The following is a 16,375-nucleotide window of genomic DNA, read 5'->3' on the forward strand; positions in this document are numbered from 1 at the left end:
CTCTGTGCCAGACACTGTTCTAAATGCTGGGGTAATCAGGTAGTCCCACATGAGGCTCACAGTCTTAATCCCCATTTTACAGATGAGGTAACTGAGGCACAGAGAAGTTAAGTGACTGGCCCAGAGTCATACGGCTGACAAGCAGCGGGGCAGAGATTAGAACCCACGACCTCTGACTCCCAGGCCCGTGCTCTTTCCACTAAGCCACGTGATGACACGGTTTCTTTCGTAGGGTCTGCTGGTAGACCAGCTAGAAAGGGAGCAAATGTGGGGAAGGGCAGGTGGATGTGGCCCGGAGACCCTAGACTTCAGCGCTTCATCTGCAACGGAGTGAGTGGTGGGGGTTGGGTATGCGTATATATATAAAAGGCCCCACTCTTCCCTGGAAAACCAACTTCAAATAGTGAGACAGGCACTGTTCCGTTTTCCCAGCATCAGTACCCAGAACCTGCCCGTGACTTATGGGAGAAATGGGGCCTGTGGTCTATTCCCATCTGTTCAATCAATCAATGGTATTTATTGAGCCACTACTAAGTGAAGAGCACGCTACTAAGCACTTGGGAGAGTACAACAGAATTGGCAGATGTTTCCTACCCCTAACATTCATTCATAAAACATTCCACCCATCCAGGAGTTCCCACCCTCCCCCTCACTAGGGCTGAAGGAGGAAGGGGCAGGATGAGAGTGTAAGGGAAGGAGATACTTCCCTGCAATGACCATGGCCATATCCCTGAGGCGGGCCAAAAGGCCTCCCCTCAGGGTATAAGGTGGGAGAGGAAGTGGTGGAAGGCTGCTGGGTGGCCATAGGGCCAGAGCTGCACTGTGCAGGGGAACCTTCCTTTGTAACTTGCCTACTATGTGAGTCCCTGGGGGGCCAGAATGGAGGGCACCCAGCCCCGCCCAGAAACCAGCTTCCCCACACCTCTTGCCTGAGTGGTGGAAGAGGGACGATCCTCTCCTGCCTTCATACTAGCTCCCTAAGAAAGCTGTCCTCCTTCGGCCCCATACAAACCTTGGACCATCAGTGCTGACAAGTGAAGCAGAACAGATGGCCCACGGTGGGCAAGCCAGAGCCAGGGCCAGTGGCATCCACCACCCCCAGCCCTAGACCAAGTCGGGCCTATTTTTAGTCCTCCCTATAGAAAGTTGAGATGACAGAGGCCAGACAGCTGGCCAAACCCAGAACATCCTTATTGCCCACTCCTTCCCCTCCCCAGAACGTGACCAAACTTGGGGGTGGGGGGGATGACACACACTTAACTGCTCTCTGAGCAAGGTTCCTTCAGCAACCCACAATGGACACTATAGCACAGTAACTGCCACCCACCCTCCCCTAACCCCTCCCCCTGCCAGGACTGTGTCCAAACTGATTGTACCCCCACACCAACCTGTTGCTACATGGAGCCTACGCCTCTCCCCTCTTCCTCCTCACCCTACCGTCTTCCCTGGAACGACTATGCTGGAGGAGATTGCAACAGGCCAGGGCTAGCCAGCAGAGTGCCCCTACCCAGCACATGCTGTGCCCCAAAGCCTGAGGGAGGGACCGCAGTAAGAAGTCAAGCTTATCTGTGAAGGGCCTGGGTTGGGGGAGGGGAGGGGGAGGTGGTGCCCACACCAGCCCCACATATGCTCCAAACTCAACCGCCCCTAAGATGATCCAAACAGCAGTCCCCATTGCCACTACTCAGGCATAGTCAGGGGTTGGCATGGGGGCTCCAGACCCACCCAGCCCCACCTCCACCATGCCCCAGCTTCTCCCTCTTCCCACCCTCCCTTTAGCCACAAGGAAGGAGGCAGAATGGTGGAGGGGGAGGGGCTTGGAATGAATCTCTCTTTAATGCTTTTATCTCAGAATGGTCGAAAAACCGTAACATTTCTGTGCGAGAGGACAAGTCGACACAGGGCTAATGGCTACAGCAGTCACAGGCCCCTGCTGATGCACAGGGGAACAGGGAGACTGGAGGAGAAACAATCAACCTACAATCTTGGGGGTGGGAGGGAGGGAGGGAAGGACAGACTGACTGGATTGGGATGGGAACAGAACAAGCGCACCAAGAACACCCCCACCCTCTGTCTTCCAACCCCCACCCCCAACTCTATAAAAGCAGCTTCGGCCCCCCAAAAAACAGGCAAAAGGTAACAGTGCATGCTTCCCCCGCCACCCCCCCCCCCCCCCACCCAATATCACCTCCAGAGGCATAGCTCCAGTCTAGAGCCCCATGTCAAAGGGATGGGAGGAACACACCCCTTCAGCCCACCTCCTTTACTCCTGCTCCCTGAGCTCAGCACCATGGCAGAGGAGAGGGGAAGGAGGCTGTTTTTTGGTTTCTGCACAAAGGACAAATATCACATCAAAGCCGAAAGCCTGTCAGACACAGAACAGCTTAGTGTTTTGGGGGAGGGGAGGCTTGTGCTTGGTTCCTTTATGCTACAAGAAGGGGGTGGGAGAAGGAGTTGCTTTTTGGTCTCCTGCCCCAGGCTATGGGAAAGCAAGCCTGGGGGAGCACCAAGAAGTGAGGGAATGAAGGAGGCAGGGGAGATGAGATCATTAGAGTTATGAACTGGGGTGGGAGTGGCATTAGTTGAAGCTCAGGAGTGAGGAAAAAGAGTAAATGAACTTTGCCCTCTTGTCTCTCCTCTTTAGCTCTTCTGCCACCCCTTGCACCCTTCTCCCTTCACACCAACCCTCCCAGCATGGAGCAGCTTTAAATGAAGCATGAAAACAAAACTTTACTGGCCCCTTTAAATGGGTCCCCATCCCCCATTCCCCCTCCCCCACCAAAGTCTGCTCTTGGGGCCAAGGGGGACACCCCGAGGACTCCAGTGCCAGTGCGTGGCAGCCTAGACTGGGGAGGGATAATGGTTGCAGAGGAGGATGAGGGAACCACCTAGAATTCCACCTTGCAGGCAGGGAAGGTCTCATCCTGCATGGCCACTGTGCTCTTGCTACTCAGGACGGTGATACCCAGGTCTTGATGCTGCTCATGGGTCTCTTGGTACCACTCCTGCATCACCGGAGAGTCAAAGGTCGGGATCAGGATCACCTAATAATAGTCACCAAGTATTTGTTAAGTGCCAAACATAAGATCATCCAGTCAGACTATCCCCATCCCACATGAGGAGAAGGGTGCTGTGAGAGGATGCATTCTTGAGCCAAGGGACTGGGGTCAGCTTTGCCAGGGGTACAAAGTCCCCAAAAGCCAGGAGCACTGGGCAGGAGGGGTTGGGATTGGCCTTCTGTCTCATCACCCAACTAGGCCTGCCCCTGTCCCAGGCCCTCCGAGGGCCAGGCTCAAGAGGCCACGCACAGAACCTGCCCCCATCCTCTTCTCCTCATCCTCCCCACTCCCTAAACGCCAGCTGCCCCCAGTAGACCAAGCCCCAGGCCCTCACCTGGATGTCACTTTCCCACTGCTGCTTGGCAGCCAGCAGCGCATCCAGGATGCCCTTCATAGCCACCTCCTTGCCGTGGTCGTCGCCACTGATGACATAGCAGAAGGAGCGCACCCGGCGGAAAAACTCCTCATCCACAAGGCGGGCACTGTTCCCACCGGGCACGTAGGCCAAGTCCAGGTACACGGGGGAGCCAGGGGCCCCCACCCTGCTTGAGGCTGATGTTGACCCTGTAGGTGGAGAGATGGGCCATCAACGAGCATGTCTCTCCCCACCTTGAGCACACCCCCTCGAGATTTGGGTCTAATGGGCACACCGGGGCTGACACTGACTACCCCCCGAGCTCCTAGACCAGGATTAGGGAGGGAGTGGCACAGTGCCTGAGCTATGGAAAAGGGGCAGTGGGTAAGACGAGCCCCCATGTTAACCGAACCTCCTTGCCCAATGAACCCAAGTCCTATCCTGGTAGTTTGTGTTTAGCTCCGGAGGAGGGGGCAGGGTGTTGAGGTTTTGGAGGGTCCTCGGTTTCTCTCAGAGGGGTGAGGGGAAAGTATACATCAGTGGGCTGGGCAATATCAGACTGGAAGGGGTCAGGGAGGGGAGGGACAAACACAATTCCAAAGCTCAGGGCACAAGGATGCTGCCTCCTGGTCTAAGGTGTGAAATGGGAGAGAGGGAAGGAGAGGGAAAATGAGGAGGAGGAAAAGGTACACAGAAATAAACTTACCCAAGGTGGCCCGGGAGGCAGGCTTCCCCCCAGCACTGCCCGTTCCCCACCCTGCCTGGGTCCTGCGGGCGTCGGGGCCAGGGCGAGCACCCTTGTCCACTTGCTCACTTCTTGTGCTGGGGGCCCGGGCCCCTCGGTCTGCCGACTGGCGGGGGGCAGCTGCCATCTTGGCCTTCGAGGCTGGAGGCTTGAGAGACTCAGCCTTCAGTGAGGCAGGACCCAGGCCCACCCCGGACAGGGGCCTGCGGGCCCGACTGAGGCTCTGACGCCGCCGGGCCAAGTCGGGGGCCAAGGCCTCAGGGTCCACCATGCAGATGCCCGGCTGGGCGGGCAGCGGGTGTGGATCCTTCATGGGGGCCGAAGGGGGGTCCCGGGCCCTGCCCAAGCTCTCCGTGTCCTCATCCGACTCCAGCCCCAAGTCGGGGGCTGGGGAGGGGTCGCCCCCAGCCTCCAGGGCAGGGGGTGGGTCTGAGTCTGACAGGGTAGGCAGTGACTCGCTCACTGAGGTGGGGGGAGTCTCGTCAGGGAGGCCCCCTGGCGGCCGGAGGGCCGGCTCCTGGGACAGGGCACTGCTGTCGTTGGACAGGTCCCGGGGGCTCGGGTGAGCACAGGGTGACAGGGCCGACTTGGGGTGCTCAAACTCACAGGGCGACACCAGACACAGATCCACATCATGGGGTGAGTCCGAACGGGGCCCCCGGCGGGGGGCCGGGCCATCCCTGGCTGGATGGGGGCCCCGAAGGGGCAAGCTCAAGCCCGCCTTGCCCGGCTCAGGCTCTGGGGTGGGACCCAGGGGCGGGGGTGCGGGCTCACTCTCACTCACGGGCGGCAGCACCTGCTCAAAGGATGCGGAAAGCGACTCGTCCACCTCCGTGGAGTGCGGCGAGCCAACCTCGGCCGGTAGCGAAGGGGTGGTGATTGTTGGGGAGACATCGGGCCCCTCCTCCCGGAAGGGGCTCAGCGACAGGCGCTCTGCACTCTCGGGGGGCCGCCAGGAGCCAGGGGCTCGAGGCGGGCCTGAATAGGCCTCGGAGGAGGGCTGGGAAGGCGTGTGCTCCGAGCTGGCCGGAGACATCATCTCCAGGGTCTTTTCTTCAGAACTGCCGCAAGCATCCTCACCCAGCTCCCCCATGGAGTCGGGGAGCACTTCGGCAGGAGGGGTCATCCCCAGGATCACACTCTGCTCACTGCGGGGGGTCTTGACCAGGGGCGACAGAGACCCCAACCCATGGAGGGGGCTGCTATCCCCGCCGCGGAAGCGGGTAAGGCTCTCGGGACCACTCTCCCCCACAGCGGCCCCCTCGCCGCTCCCTGGGGGCAAGGAGGCCGCCCCCTCCCCACCCTCAGGGCCCCCCACCCCAGAGCCACCTGTTGTGGCCACCATGGGGTTCCTCTTGGGCACCCTGGCTAAGGCCTTCTCGCCACTCCTGGCGCCGGGACCACCCTTCTTCGGGCCACCGGCAGCCCCCAGGAGGGGCCGCCGTACCTCCCGGATGGGAGGCTTCACACTCCCAACCTTGCGCTCTTCTGCGCTGGGGTCCTTCTTAGTTTCCCCCCGGACAGGCTTGGCCCTCGTCTCCTTCGCCGGCACCCCGTCCTCTCTTCGGCCTGGCCGCTCCTCCGAGCGGGCCTCTTTCTTGGTGGGCGGAGGCTTCTCCTTGCGGAGCCTGGCCTTCTCCGCCTCCGGCTTGGCCCTTTCGGCCTCGGGCCTGGCCCTTACCCTCTCCTCGGCCGGGCCTTTGGGCTTTTCCTTGGCCGCCGGGCGTGCCACCTTGACACTGCTGCGGCCCTCGGGCAGGCCACCTCGGGAGGTCGACGACTTGACACTCTCCTTGCTCTCTGTCCGCTTGGGCCTGGGGGTCGCCAGGTCCCGCTGGGTGACCACAGGCTGCCGTAAGAAAGCCAGGTGCTGCAGCTTGCCCAGCCCCTCCAGGACACGGCCCGGAGGCGTGCAGCCGGGGAAGAGCACCCTCACGATCTTCTCTGTGGGGCTGACTGGGTGCCACACCAACAGGGCACACACCGACGTCAGGCAGGGCAGAGGCAGCGGCTCCGGCCCCCGGGGCCCGGCCTCCCCAGCCCAGTGGCGCTGCAGGAACTCCAGCTCTTTGCTGCCCTTGAGCGGGTGCAGCACATACAAGTCCAGCTGCCCCACGCCCATCTTCTGGAAGAGCACAGTGGGCTCAGCTGGGCTTGGCCCCCGGCAGAGTGGCACGGCCTCAAGGCCCAGCCGCTCCAAGTAGCCCAGGGTCAGGCTCACCTCGTCACAGCTGCGCAGCAGGCGCGAGTCCCCCTGGGCCCCCCGTAGCCGCTCCGCCACATTCAGGAACACCACACCCAGCTCCGGCGATATCAGGTTTCTCAGCCAATCCTCCCCCTGGGCGGCTGCCCCAGCCGCTGTCCCCGCTGCCGCCGCCGCCGCTGCCGCCACCACCACCGGCTCCTCCTCTTGTTCTGCCAGCTTGCGCCGCAGCAGGCTGTTGACGCCGGGCAGGCTGTCAGTGCCACTGTGGGTCACCAGCACGGCATCCACCCGGTCCAGGTGCCTCACCAGTTTCCAGAAGCTGGACTTGGCATTGGAGCCACCGTTGACCAGGACATTGAAGCCGTTGACGGCAAACAGGGCCGAGTCGCCCTGGCCGCCGGGGAAGACGTAGCAGCAGGGCTTGGAGAGCTTCAGGAATCCCAGTTTGGCAGGAGGCTCCAGCAGCTCGAAGGGTGACGGTGGCTCCAGGGACTCAGACAGGTACTCCAGGAACTCCTGAAGCCCCTCCGAGCCAGGTAGGGTCTGCGGTGGGTTCAGGCGCAGCTGGATGAAGTCCTGCAGGCTGTGCTGGGCCAGGCTGGGGTCCGTCCACTCCCCGAAGTCTGGGCAGGTGATGGTCAGGCTCAGGCGGACTGAGGGGTCAGCAGAGCTCAGCAGTTCCCCGATCTGGATTGGTGGTGGGAGAGAACGCGACAGGGAGGTTGTCAGCCCAGGCCCTGCCTGCCCCCCTCTCTTCAACCTCCACCTCTCCGGGCCCCTGAGGGAACATGACGGGCAGGGTCAAGGGAGTGAATGACACCCATCCCACCAATCCCTAGCCCATCTGTCCAACTGGGAACTCCTTTAGGACAAAGATTGGCTCTCTACTGTCCACTCTCCCCAAGTGCTCAATACCACGCTCCGCACCCACAGTAGGTAAATGCTGAATAAAGAGCTACGATGGGTTTTGGACCCAGATTGCCCCGTGGACCTGTTCTATCTTTCCTATTAGATCGGGAGCTCCCTGAGGGCAGGGACAGGGTCTGTTCTCTCACAGGGTGCCTGGTACAAGGCTCTGCCCCGACTGTGGGAGCTTGGGGCAGACTCATTAGTGATGCGGATGAGAATGAAGGAGCTGCAACAGACTGCCCAGCTCCACACTACCAAGGGCTAACGTCACTCCCCTGCCCCTTCCCTTGGGGAGGATGGCAGGACACAATGGGACTGAGGTCGGGCAGAGGCCTCTAAGTTTTGAGGAGGGGAGACAGTTGCTGGAGACCTCTCCTCACCCCTACATGAGAAGTTATCCAAATCAGATTTTGGTTTCAGATCCCTGAGAGAAAAGCTACACCATGTTTCCACCCACCGCCTAACCCCTAACCCCCTTGAGGATATCTCTCCCTTACCCCACCACTCCTCAAGATCTCAACAGCATCATTACCTACCAAGTCTTACGCTCCCCCCCCCACCCCTCAGAATACCCCCGAGGATACACGGGGCCATTCCCAGCACATTCCCCAACACCTCTAGGGGAAACCTCTCCCCTCGAAGCCAAGTCTCGAGGGCTGGGAGATAATTGCTTTGAAGATGCCAAAGTCAACTATTACACAATTTGGGTTCTGTTCCCTTGGCCAGAGCATGGGGAGGGGGCAGGCGCAGGAGAAGGCAATAGCTTCAGCGGGAGCAAGGAATGCAGCTTCCTGCTGGCTGTGGGGTCGGGGAGGCCAGCCAACGGGGCCTGCCAGAGAAATCCCTCCACCTTCAGCGCCAGCAAGCCCCAAGGTCAGCACAGACGGTCCACTCCCACAGGGAGGGCCCAGGAGGGCTGGGCTGCCCCCTCCAAGCCAGGCTCAGACCCCCTCAGGAACCTGCCTACCCTGAGGGGCTCTACCACCAGTCCCGGGAGCCGGGGCCACTGAGGAGACAGATGGACTTTATGGCCATTCTTAAGTCCTCCCCACCCTCTCTCCAACCAGGCAACCTGGACCCAAGGGAGCTAGCCGCTGCACCGGCCAGCAGAGGGCAGTCTATGGCACCTCCAGTTTCAGTGGCTGGTTTTGGGTATAGGAGAGCTATGGGAAGGAGGCTAATTTGGAGACCAAGTTGGGTTGAGGAAAACATACGGAACACCTGCTCTTTAAAGTGTCATCCCACCCTATGACACCCGAGATTCTCCGTCAGCCTCTCCTGGGGCCCCTGACCAGGGCCTCGGTTGCCCCCACCCCACTCTCCAGACCCACCTCCTTGTCAGCGAAGATCTGGATGAAGTCCCGGAGGGAGAAGCAGCCAGTCTGTAGCAGGAGCTCCCCCGTCTCCTCCACACAGGGGCCCGCAAACACCAGCAGCTTGTAGCTGGAGGAGTCGGTGAGAAGGTTCCGGAGCTGTGGGAGGGATGGGGAGAGAGAGGAAGGAGAGCAAAGAGTTAGGCACCAACATCAGTACCTCCCCAATACCTTGAGTTGGGTCCTTGGACTCTTCCAAAGCACTTTCGCATCAGTGATCTCAGGTAGCTCTCACACCATCCCTGTGAGATAGGAAGAGACAGGCATTATTTTTCCCATTCCCCAGATAAGGAAACTGAGACCCAGAGCGGTTCAGTGACTTTATCAAGGCCACCCAGCTGGTCGGTCGCCAAGCCAGGATCAGAACCCGACTTTCAGACCCAGGCTCTTCCTTCTAAACCACACTGCCTTTCCTCTGGCCCCCCACCAGACACCCAGAGCATTTGGCCCTTCACCTCCCCATGCACTGAGGTTTGGGGTTCAGGCATCAACACCCTAAACGGGTGGCCTCAGGAGGACGAAGAGGGGAGCAAGTCCTGCAGCCTCAGTGGGGTCTGCCTCTCGCTCCCCATTTTCCTCTCCCATCACGTTCCCAGAGGGAGCAGTCAAGCGTCCCCATCAAGCCAGTGAGCCCCAGCCTCCCCGCCCCAAGTGGGGGGTGCCCTCTTCCCCGAACCCACCCACCTCATCACATAGGGACTTGTCCGAAGGGTTCAGCAGCACCAGTGTCTCCAGGACATCTCCGCGGTGGTGGAGGCTCCTCTGACCTGGGGTGAGGAGAGGGGCCCCGGGGTAAGGACCCTCCAGACCCCAAGCTGGTGGGAGGTGGCCTTCCCTCTTTGCCTAATCACCTGGCTGGGCAGGACGGTAGGCAAGGGGTTGCATCAGAAATGGGGTTTTCCCCAGGGGGTAGCTTAGTCGACAAAAACCCTAGCGGGGAGCTGGGACCCAGGACTCAGTGTAGTCTGGTCTCCCTCCTGGAAAACTGAAACTTCAATGCCTCCCCTATTCCCCAGTGCCCGGGTCGCAGAAGCGTTTTAGGAGCAGAACTACACTTTCCTGTGGGGCAGGGAGAGAGCACAGCCCTGCAGGAAAGACTGTCATCTGTGCTTCCCTTCCTGACCCCCAACACGGTGTCTTGCTCTCAGCAGAGCCTGGGTCCCTCAGTCCCTGGGGCACAGGTGGTGTGGCCTGTCACTCCATTTCCTCCTCTCTCTCCCCAGACAAACAGCTAGGTCCTCCAGTGTCCCTTGGCCTTTCCCCGACACCACCTTGGCAAACAGTCTGACTGGCTCTCGGAGCCTCTCAGCCCCTACTCCTGGGAGCACTTCACCCACCAAGAGGGACGGAGGGAGGGAAGTTTATCCCCACAGGAGAGAACCTCCAGGCAGCAGACACACAAGTTGCCTCCGCCCCCAGAACCGGGGAGGGGGCCACCCTGCCCCTTGGCCCAGACCAAGCTGGGATTTCTCTTAATCGGGAAACTTCGGCCCGATGCCCAGGGTGGCCAGACCTTCAAAAAGAGCCCAGATGGCAGCACCAAGGTCCCGGTGGCTGCTGCAAAATATTAGCCGCTGCCCAGCATGTGGTAGGCGCCCCAAAGGTTCAGGGGATGGAGGGAACAAGAGAACTCAGAGGAAGACCCTGTTCCCCGAAGTCAGCGGATGTACCCAGTGTCCCTGAAGAAGCACAACCCAGGCCAAGCAATTTGCTCAGATGGAGAGGCCCGCTCAGCCCAGCTCATTCTACTTAAGAGGGGAAGCATATGACCCAGGAGGCACAGCTGATCTGGATGGACCTCACCCATAAAGCCCAGGAGCAGGCAGCCCATCCCCCTCCCCAACATCTCCCAAGCAGGCTGGCAGAGCGGGTGAGCCCTGTGGAGCAGGGAGAGGTGGCTTGGGGGGTTTTAGAGACAAATATGATGACTATCAGAGAGGAGCCCAATGCCATTCGTCCAGATGGGCCTTAAATTGGTTGCCATGGTGTGGTTTTGGGTGATCTCTGCCTAGCAAGGGAACAGGGCCAGCTTGGGGGTGCAGAACAGAGTGTCGGTCCACTGGGCCTCTGGCTTGGTCACACCCACCCACACACCCACAAACCTTTCACGATGCTGGAGAAGGTGGCTGAGTGGCGGGAGACAAACAGTTTCAGTTGCTCGTCCAGGTTGCAGGACACAGGGTCAATGTCCCAGGAGAGGATCCCTAGGGGAAGCAGGACGGAAGTGTGACCATGGAGCAGCACGGCTTAGTGGACACAACACAGGCCTGGGAATCAGAAGGACCTTGGTTCTAATCTCATCTGTCACTTGTCTGCTGTGTGATGTTGTGCAAGTCATTTCACGTCTCTGTGCCTCAGTTATCTCATCTGTAAAATGGGAATTAGGACTGAGTCCGATGTGGGACAGGGACTGTATCCAACCTGATTATCTTGAATCTACCCCAGTGCTCAGTACAGTGCCTGGCAAATAGTAAGCACTTAAATACCATTAAAAAAAAATAATGTAGGCTCCCCTTCCTTCCTCCCTCCCTGACCCATCTCCACTAGGATAGGAGGGAGGGGGCAATCCTGAAAGTTTATGTTCCTAAAACCCCAGGCCCTACTACATCACCCTCATGGGCTCAAAGTATGAGTCATGGCACCAGATCCCCTATGAGGTCACCATGAGGCCAATGAGGGGAAAACCACAGAAGCACCTCCAAGAGACCTCATTTCAGCAGCCTCATTCACCATTGGCCACCACTGAGGACACATGAAGCAGACACCCCTACATTACAAGGCAGGGAGAGAAGGGTGGGTGAGGAGTGTGCCCTTTCAGCCTGAAGTCTGCACAGCCACCAGCTCACCCAGGAGGCCCAATCTCAAAGGTTGGCAGGAAGGAGGTGGTGAAGAACCCAAGAGAGGGAGATCATCCCCTCCCTCTAGTCATGGTCAACCCCTGGTCATATGCAAGCAATTGGACTGGGGCATGCTGGACACAGACCCACTCTGCCTTCTTCAAGCCCCTGAGAAGAGTGTCCCCAGAAGGCCAGGTCACCAGGAAGATGACATCCTGAACCCACTGCTGCCTCAGTGCTGGTAATGAATGGCTCAGACCAGGGTTGTGGCCAGAAAACCCAGTAGGGTGGGGTGGATCAATCAATTATTGAGTGCTTACTGTGTGCAGAGCACTGTACTAAGCACTTGGGAGAGTACACCAGAGAAGCGGGGTGACCTAGTAGGAAAGGGCATGGGCAGGGAGTCAGAAGACCTGGGTTGTAATCCCAGCTCTGCCACTTGTCTGCTGTGACCTTGGGTACATCACAACTTCTCTGTGCCTCGGTTACCTCATCTGTAAAATGGGGATGAGGACAGTGAGCCCCATATGGGACATGAACTGGGTCCAACCTGATATGCACATACTGAGTGCTTAACAAATGCCATTAAAAAAAAAAATTACAAGAGTTGGTAAGCATGTTCCCTGCACACAGAGTTGGTAAGCACATTCCCTGCACACAATGAGCTTACTACTTAGATGCAGATCCCAAACTTTGAGAAGTAGCAGGGCGTAGCGGATAGAGCACGGGCCTAGGAGTCAGTAGCTCATGGGTTCTAATCCTGGCTCCCCACTGTCTGCTGTGTGACCTTGGGCAAGTCAATTCACTTCTCTGTGCCTCAGTTACCTCATCTGTACAATGGGGACTAAGACAGTGAGCCCCACATGGGACAGGGAATGTGTCCAACATGATTTGCTTGTATCCACCCCAGCACTTAGTACAGTGCCTGGCACACAGTAAGTGCTTAACAACTACCTAAAAATATAAATATTAAGCTTCCCACAGGGAAGGTGGTAGCATATCCAGAGAAGCTCAGTGCTTGTTTTATACTCTAGTATAGTCTAGTTGGTGGAGAGGGGAGGGGGAGAGATAGTGGCAAAGAGGGGCAGGCAGGGAAGGGACAGGGTGCTTAGGAACCTTGGGCACAAGGTCGCTATCCGGAAGCAATCTGCCTGGGGCTCTGGCCAGATCCCCAACAGGTAGGGAGTGGCCTCCTTCTGGGACAGGTGCCTATCCAGCTGTGCACCTTGCAGCTATGACTCACCAGGGAGGGAGCAGGAGCAGGGCCAGAGCCGAGACCCCGCAGGGTGGGGCGTGCCCCTACCTCCCCTGATCCCCTACAAGCAGCAATTAGAGCAATTGCTCCCGGGAGTGGATATCCAAGGTCGCAGGCACTCCTGCTCCTCCACCTCTGATTGACACCAGGTTGTTTCCTTTCCCCTGGGCCGGGAAAGCAATAACTGCCTGCCCACACATGAGCCCGTCTTCTTGGCAGTGCTGGTTCCTTATGGCCCTTTTGCCCGAAATGGGGCTGGGGAGGAAATGATTCCACGCCCTGAGCCCTGTCTGCCCCACCCAGTCAGCCCGCAGGCAGGCTCTGGACAGCTATGGCCATAGGAGGCAGCAAGGGGAGGGTGGAGTAGGGGAGCACCCAGGGATCTGTGCCCACTCCTGTCCTTGTCCCACACAGTGGCAGCTCTCCCGAGGCCTGTTTACTAGAAACCCCAGTCCAGGGTTAAGTAGAATGTCGGTTTGGGACCGGGGGAGGAAGGGAAGAAGGGGGAGCACCAAGAATTTAAGGATGAAATGTTCACTTTTTAATTGCTCCACCTGACAGTGGTCTACTGCCTTGTGCCCTGAGCACCAAGAATTTAAGGATGAAATGTTCACTTTTTAATTACTCCATCTGACAGTGGCCTACTGCCTTGTGCCCCACCCACTGCCTGCTACTGGGGGCAACTGCTGCAAGTCACAGCCATGGGGAACACTGGGGTGGACAGCAAAAGCCAAAATGAGTCCAATTTGCTTTGCCTCAAGGTCTTGGAGGCCAGGGAATGACCAGGTCAAAGAGGCTTGAAGCAGAGGCAAAAGACCCCCTACACATACACACACACTTGGGTTGATGGCAGCTAAGGGCTACCCAATGCGAGTCAGTCTCTCCCCACAGCCAGAAAACGTAGACTCAGAATTCCTGGAGAAGAGTCATGAGGCGAGGGGATTGAGAAGGGGGAGGGCCAACAAGGCCTGGGGGGTGGTAGAGGGCAGACTGGTGGTGATGTTGCTTAAATCTATTGCTTAATTTTATTTTTTTGAGCAGGCAGCTTTAATGACTTCCACATTAGTGTGGCCACCTCCTCCCCCCACCGCCCCTGGTCTCATGGCCTCCAGGGCCCGAAGGCTTCTCCCTCAATATAGCTCCTTCCCCAGGGAGCCCCGGGGGAGGAGGGAGACGAATGGGAGCCAGACCCCCGGATGGCTGGAAGAAAGCGTTTCCTCAGTTGACACGGCACCCCTCTCAGTAGCGTGGGGCCCAGAGAATAAGGCGTTCGACACCAGCTTGCTTCTCCCTAACGCGGGGGGGGTGGGGGGGGTGGGGTTCCCCGCTCATCACCCCCAGCCGGCCCCTCCCCCAGCCTCTCGAGCCTAAATCAGGAATCACTCTTCCCGCCCGCGTCTTTCTAGCAACATCACGCCCCTTCCCCGATTCCCTGCGGAGCGGGGGCAGGGGGAGATTGGGGGGGGGGGGGGGGATAGGGGACCCTCGACTCTCAGCCCACCCAGCCCGGGACCCAAGGGGCAGGTCCGTGCGGAGAGACGGGAGGCAAGGAGCAATTGTACGAAGAAGTCGTCGTTGCAAACAGACCAGGCCGGATAAAGAACACCGAGGAGGGGTGGAAGAGGGGCTACCGGGTCTCTCGTACTACGACCTCCATACCCGCCCCCTCCCCTCGGACCTCCGATCCCCCCTAAGCGTCCCCCAGGGTGCCCGACTTGCGCGCTCCAGCTCGTGGCCATGAAGTGCGGGTGGGCGTAAGTCGCGAAGCCTCCAGGCTGCGGGAGAAGGATCGTGGATGCCTGCCTTCTTCCCAGGGGGCGGGGGGGGAGCGGGGAATCTCCCGGGACCTCACCTCGCTCCAGCTCCGCCAGGACATAGTCCAGCAGGCCGGGCCGGCTGCACTCCCCACCCACGATCACCAACAGAGAGCAGCGGACCTCGCCCAAGCCGGGCTGCGGCTCGGGCGGCGGCTGCAGCTGCTCCCGGGCTTCGGCCCCCGCCGCTGGCGTTGCCGCCACCACCGCCGCTGCCGCCATCTTCGGGACCGGCCGTGACGTCAGGAGCAGAAGCTCCGCTCGTCTCCCCACTTCCCTCCCGGCCCCACCCACCTCGCCTCGTGCCACCCTCCTTCTATCAGAAGTACCCCGTCCTTCCTCCCCCGCGGCTACCTCCTTTATTCGTTCCAGAGTCGGCTAGTGATGTCATCTCCAGCCAATCGGCGGGGAGAACCAGGCTGCTTTCCGGAGGGGGGGCGGTCCCGCCTCTTAAAGGGGCAGAGCTGGGTGGAGGGAACGTCCTCGGGGGTGGAAATAGATAAGCGATTCGTGGACATTCGGTGGGGTCGTGGGTAGGCACGGAGACTGGTGGTTAGCACTGAGGGGATCTTAGGCCATTCATTACAGCTTCTCTCCAAATTGCCCATAAGCTAGGAGCAACCACCCCTGTTTCCCCGCAGGCCATGAGAGTCCCCAAGCTTCTTTGTCTCGGTGGCTTGATTGGTGTTTTGGATTGAAGGGAAGTTACCGCCACCTCCACGCCCTCTGCCCCTGTCCCAGGAGAGATTCCCGGGACGAAAATGATTCAAGAGAAAAGGCCTTGAAGCCCTCCATATTCTGCTCTCAACATACCACTACTTCCCCAATTAGAGAGAGAGTCTGTGTGTGTGTTTGAAGTCGCATTTCTTTTCAATTTCCCTTCCCCCCCTACCCCCTTAGACTGTGAGTCCCATGGGGGTCAGGGACAGTCTGACCTGATGATCTTATATTTACCCCAGGGCTTATTAAAGTACTTGGCACAAAGTAAGTGCTGAACAAATACCACAATTATCATTATTATTGATCAATTAAGAGTATTCATTGAGTTTCCACTGTACTAAGCACTTGGGAAAGTATGATAGAACTGGATCGGTAGACACATTTCCTGCTCACAAGGAGCTGACAGTCTAGAGAGGGAGACGTGAAAATAAATTACAGATATGTACCTAAGTGCTGTGGTACTGAGGGTAGGGTGAACAGCAAATGCCTAAGGGTACAGATACAAGTGCAAGGGTGACACAGAAAGAGCTCAGGCTTGGGAGTCAGAGGTCATGGGCTCTAATCCCGGCTCTGCCACTTGTCAGCTATGTGACCTTAGGCAAATCACTTTACTTCTGTGGGCCTCAGTTCCCTCATCTGTAAAGTAGGGATTAAGTCTATGAGCCCACGGGGGACAACCTTGTATCCCCCCCCCCCCCCAGAGCTTAGAACAGTGCTTGGCACATAGTAAGTGCTTAACAAATACCATTATTATTATTATTATTATTATTTTGGGAAATGTAAGAAATGATTCTTGCCCTCGAGGAATTTACCATCTGAAATGGGTAGATACAAAATTATTTTTCCATCACTATAGACGGCACTACCATCCTTCCTGTCTTACAGGCCAGCAACCTTGGTGTCATCCTCGACTCCACTCTCTCATTCACCCCACACATCCAATCCCTCACCAAAACCTGCCGGTCTCACGTCCACAACATCGCCAAGATCCACCCTTTCCTCTCTACCCAAACCGCTACCTTGCTGGTTCTATCTCTCATCCTAGCCAGACTGCTGCATTAGCCTCCTCTCTGATGTCCCATCCTCCTGTCTCTCCCTGCTT

The 16,375-nt window shown here is 58.4% G+C and overlaps 1 protein-coding gene across 1 annotated transcript; it reads right to left on the minus strand.

Moving 5' to 3' along the window:
• Positions 1-2,179: 2,179 nt before the first annotated feature.
• Positions 2,180-14,775, minus strand: MAP1S (microtubule associated protein 1S). Its single transcript, XM_038772962.1, has 7 exons — positions 14,592-14,775; positions 10,750-10,851; positions 9,332-9,414; positions 8,606-8,746; positions 4,121-7,052; positions 3,394-3,623; positions 2,180-3,044 (listed from the first exon to the last, which is right to left on the minus strand). Exons 1-7 carry the CDS (start codon positions 14,773-14,775, stop codon positions 2,889-2,891), a joined length of 3,828 nt encoding a protein of 1,275 aa, XP_038628890.1. The 3' UTR covers positions 2,180-2,888.
• Positions 14,776-16,375: the final 1,600 nt, after the last annotated feature.

Source organism: Tachyglossus aculeatus, chromosome X1 (genome assembly GCF_015852505.1).
Source record: "Tachyglossus aculeatus isolate mTacAcu1 chromosome X1, mTacAcu1.pri, whole genome shotgun sequence".
Classification (NCBI taxonomy): Eukaryota; Metazoa; Chordata; class Mammalia; order Monotremata; family Tachyglossidae; genus Tachyglossus; species Tachyglossus aculeatus.